Source organism: Protobothrops mucrosquamatus, unplaced genomic scaffold (genome assembly GCF_001527695.2).
Source record: "Protobothrops mucrosquamatus isolate PMUCROS unplaced genomic scaffold, P.Mucros_1.0 scaffold3160, whole genome shotgun sequence".
Lineage (NCBI taxonomy): Eukaryota > Metazoa > Chordata > Lepidosauria > Squamata > Viperidae > Protobothrops > Protobothrops mucrosquamatus.
Window position 1 is genome coordinate 78,479 of NW_015389160.1, and position 4,575 is coordinate 83,053.

General features: G+C 50.1%; 1 protein-coding gene across 1 annotated transcript in view; it reads right to left on the reverse strand.

The window, feature by feature from the left end:
- The window catches only part of TP63 (tumor protein p63), a 42,682-nt gene that overhangs the window by 29,541 nt on the left and 8,566 nt on the right, over positions 1 to 4,575 (reverse strand). The window contains exon 5 of the mRNA XM_015826532.1: positions 1,120 to 1,202. Coding sequence (XP_015682018.1) covers positions 1,120 to 1,202 — 83 coding nt within the window. The remainder of the gene's footprint in view (positions 1 to 1,119; positions 1,203 to 4,575) is intronic.

Genomic DNA, 4,575 nt, shown 5'->3' on the forward strand with positions numbered 1-4,575 from the left:
TCCTTCCTTCCTTCCTTCCTTCCTTCCTTCCTTCCTTCCTTCCTTCCTTCCTTCCTTCCTTCCTTCCCTGCCTTCTTCCCTCTCCTTCCTTCCTTCGTTCCCTTTTTCTTTCTCTTTTTTCTTTCTTTCATTCTTTTTTTCTTTTCTCCTCCTCCTCCTCTCCACAAGCCCCGCTCCTTTCTAGCACTCATGTTTTTTAGCCGGGTCATGAAACATCTGCAAGAAAACTACCAAGCTCAGAGAGCACCAAGGACCCCGTAGTAGTAGTAGTAGTAGTAGCAGTAATAGTAGTAGTAGTTGTCCTCCTCCTCCTCCTCCTCTCCTCAAACCCCCCTCCCTTCTAGCCCTGATGATTTTTCCTAGTTGGGTCCTGAAACGTCTGCAACGAAACCACCCATGGGCTCAGAGAGCACCCAGGACCCCACAGTTCAACTCTGAACGCAAAATATTCCTTTTTCTATCCCAAAAGGACCTTCAACAGATGAACTCTCTTTCAGTCTGGAGACCTCGCGTCTACATCTACGCCGTCTTTCTGGTGCTCCTGTGGAAATTGTCCTCTCCTGCCTTCTCCAAGGATGTTCTTTAGACTTCCTCAACATAGCCATGAGATTTCCAGATGGTTTGGGGTCCCAGATTGTGGGGGGGGGGGGAGAGGGCCAATATGCTGACCCTATAAAACCGCTTAGAGGGGGCTGTAAGGCACTGTGGAGCGGTATATAAGTGCTACTGCTTGTCTCCCATCCAAAATCTCACCAGATCTGGCCCTGATTAGCTCCCGAGAGGAGAAGCGTTTTGCTCAACGTGTCCAAAAACTCAGGAGACACTACACTTTGAGTACGTAGCCCAAATCTCTAGTGCTCATTCCTTCCTCCCTTCAAAGTCTCCAGTCAGGAAAGGGGTATGCCATGTTTTGGAGACCCCGTGCATGGAAGGGGGTCTTGCTTCCAACCTTCCTAGATTCTGGACACCAAAGTAAACTCAGAAGCACATGAGAAGTTCTCACAACTTCTAAGGGCTCTCGTTGCTTTGCCGGTGCCCAAACAACCTCAAGGTGTCCTCCTCCCAACCACAGGGAAGTGAGCACCTCCACGTTTTTACACAAGTCCTGGTCCTACTTACCGGGAGATACAGGAGTTCATCGTCTGGGTTGCGTCTTTTCTTGACCGAGGTCATCTGGATGCTGTGCGTGCTCTGCCGGAAAGCTGCCGACGAGGAGAAAACAGAAGGAAGTGAACCAACAGCCTCAAGGGAAAGTCAACTTGACATCTCAATTCGTGGAAGCTGTTGCAATTCGGAGTCCACGCCTGAAGCTAGAAACGAACAAGAGCGTGGAGGCCCACCAAGAGAAGATCTTGGCCAACGGAAGGGTCCATCAGGAAAGAGGAACTCGTCTTGACCCAGATGGAGGACCTTCTCCAAGACTCTAGACATGAACAAGAGCATGGAGGCCCACCAAGAGAAGTTCTTGGCCAACTGAAGGGTCCATCAGGAAAGAGGAACTCATCTTGACCCAGATGGAGGACCTTCTCCAAGACTCTAGAAAAGAACAAGAGCATGGAGAAGCTCTTGGCCAACTGAAGTGTCCATCAGGAAAGAGGAACTCATCTTGGCCCAGATGGAGGACCTTCTCCAAGACTCTAGAAAAGAACAAGAGCATGGAGAAGTTCTTGGCCAACTGAAGTGTCCATCAGGAAAGAGGAACTCATCTTGACCCAGATGGAGGACCTTCTCCAAGACTCTAGAAAAGAAAAAGAGCGTGGAGGCCCACCAAGAGAAGATCTTGGCCAACTGAAGGGTCCATCAGGAAAGAGGAATTCATCTTGACCCAGATGGAGGACCTTCTCCAAGACTCTAGATGCTTCAGGCTTCTCTACAGCACCAGATTCCAGCTGGAGGAGCTTATGGAGAAGATTTTTGAAAACAAAGGGACAACCCACCAGGGCTTGGCAGATGGGTGGCTTGGCCCAACTTCCTCGCCGTTGCCACGTGGATTCCAGGCCTTCCTCAGAGATCAACTCCCAGCAAAGTGAAAGTAAAACGGTTCCACCTGGTTGCCAATGTTGTCTGCCACTAGATCAGAGGTTTCCAAACTTGGCCACTTTTAAGAATTTTGGACTTCAGCTCCCAGAATTCCCCAACCAGCCAGACCTGTTTTTTTTTTCCTATTCTCTGGAGGGGAAAGATTGCAGAGAAAGGGATTCGCAAGAGAATAAGCCAGCCACAATGGGGATATACACATCAAAAGGAATGCATAGCTGGCTGGGGAATTCTGGGAGTTGAAGTCCACAAGTCTTAAAGTGGCCAAGTTTGGAAACCCCTGCACTAGATAATCAAATCCTTACAGGTAGTCCTCAACTTACGACCACAATGGAGCCTGCCCATTATGGTCGTAAGTCGAGACAGTTGTAAAGCAGGTCAAACCGTGACTATCCTGACTTTACGACCTTTTTTTTGCAGCAGTCATTAAGCGAACACGGCGGTTGTTAAGCAAATTTACTATTCGCTATTGGGTGTTCTGGCCAAAAATGGGAAGTAAAGGCCAGTTTCCCCCCCCAAAAAAATGTAAATCAGGGTCACGTGACCCCCCAGATGCTGCGATCAGCCATAAATGGAGGGCCGGTTGCCAAGTGCCCAAAATGTGGTCATGTGACTGAGCTGGGGGTGGCCGTCAGGACTCCAGAACCAGGTCCTCGGTGCCTTTGGGTGGGAGGTCGGTCATAACTTCGAAGCAATCGGTCGTAATTGGAGGACTGCCTGGAACACATCTCTTTGTCTCTCCTTTCACCCGCCAGAAGCTTTCGGGGAACCCCGGAAAAGATGGAAATTATTTCAACCAGCGGTAATAAGTGGTAGACTGCCCTGACCAATGGAGGCTCCATTAACATCTGTCAGCCCTACTTGACATGGAGGTAGCTTGTTTTTTTGTTTTGTTTTTTTTGTTTAAAGTCCATTTTAAAACCCGGAAAGATGGAAATTGCCCAGCCGGTGGTAATAAAGAGATAGACTGCCCTGACCGATGGAGGCTCTACTAAGGTCTGTCAGGCCTAACCGACACCGTAGCTCGTTTTTTTCCTTTTTCTAAGCCCATTTCGAAACCCAGAAAGATGGAAATTATCTAGTCACTGGTAATAAAAGGTAGACTGCCCTGAGTAATGGAGGCTCCATTAACATTTGTCGGGCCTGATTGACACCGTAACTTGTGTTGTTGCTTTTTAAAAAAAAAAAAAAAAAAAAAGTCCATTTCAAACCACAGGTATTTATTTATTTTTTTCTTCTGATAAGGAAGTTGGCTCTGTTACAAGCAGGGCGATGTTTACCTTGCCTCTTGATTGATGCTGTTATCATTCAGCATTTCACTCCAGTTAATTGTTGCTTGTTCCACACAATTCTACAAGTTCGGCTGGGTGTGGGCCTTCTAACCTCTCGTCGGGCTGACACGCGAGGGTGCATTCACACACACGCTTAACTTGGTTAGGGAATGGCTTTGCAGTCCACTTTTGGCCAAACGCACCGGATGGACCACCAGCAACTCAAACGGGGGAAGGAGGTCAGCCAAGAAACATTTAGCCAGGCAGAACTGCAGCTATCTGGGCCCAGCCTGACTTGGTCAAGCAGGTCCTGTGAACCAGCCACAAAGCCTGTGGAGAACGGCGTTTCTCCGGGTTGTGAGGCGGGACAAACCAGGTTAGTGAAATCTGCTTAACCAAGTCAAAAAAGCTGACCTTCTCCTAAATCAGTGTATTTCAAAGCTGGCCCCTTGAAGATGGGTGGACTTCAACTCCCACAATTCCCTAGCCCAGTGGTTCTCAACCTTTTTAATGCCGCGACCCCAACCGGTCGTAAGTCGAGGACTAAACTGGTCGTAAGTCGAGGACTAAACCGGTCGTAAGTCGAGGACTAAACCGGTCCTAAGTCGAGGACTACCCAACTGGTCGTAAGTCGAGGACTTTCCCTGCCCGGGAGCGCCGCGCATGCGTGGTTCCGCCCCCTGCACCGGCCGAGGCGTAGCTGGCAAGCGGCAGAGACGGAGCAGGCCGACCACCAGCTGGCCCAGCCCAAGGGAGGTAAGGCACCCGCCGGAAAAGGGGAAAAAAAATGGCGGACAAAAAAAATGGCGGACAGCCTTGCTTGGCGACCCCCGTGAAATGGTCGATCGACCCCAAATGGGGTCCCGACCTACAGGTTGAGAACCACTGCCCTAGCCAGCTACGCCTGGGGTTTTTTATCTTTTCTTTCTCCCATCTGCTAGACTGGAGAGATTGCAGAGGAAGGGATTACAAGAGAGTAAGCAGGTCACAGTGAGAGATACACGTCAAAAGGAGTGCGTTCGGTGCCAAGGGATTCTGGGAGTTGTAGTCCACCCATCTTCAAGGGGCCAGCTTTGAGAAACGCTGTTGTGAAGGCGGCTGCTCCTGTGCTACTTACGGCGCTTCGTACCATCACCGTTCTTTGTGCCGTCGGAGACCTGTTGTTTCCGAATGCTGTCTTCGTCCGCTTTGCGATCCCGGCCTGGGCAGGCGCAGATCCGAGCCTCAAAGCATCGGCGGCCGAGGACTTGTCCGCTGCGGGGTGAAG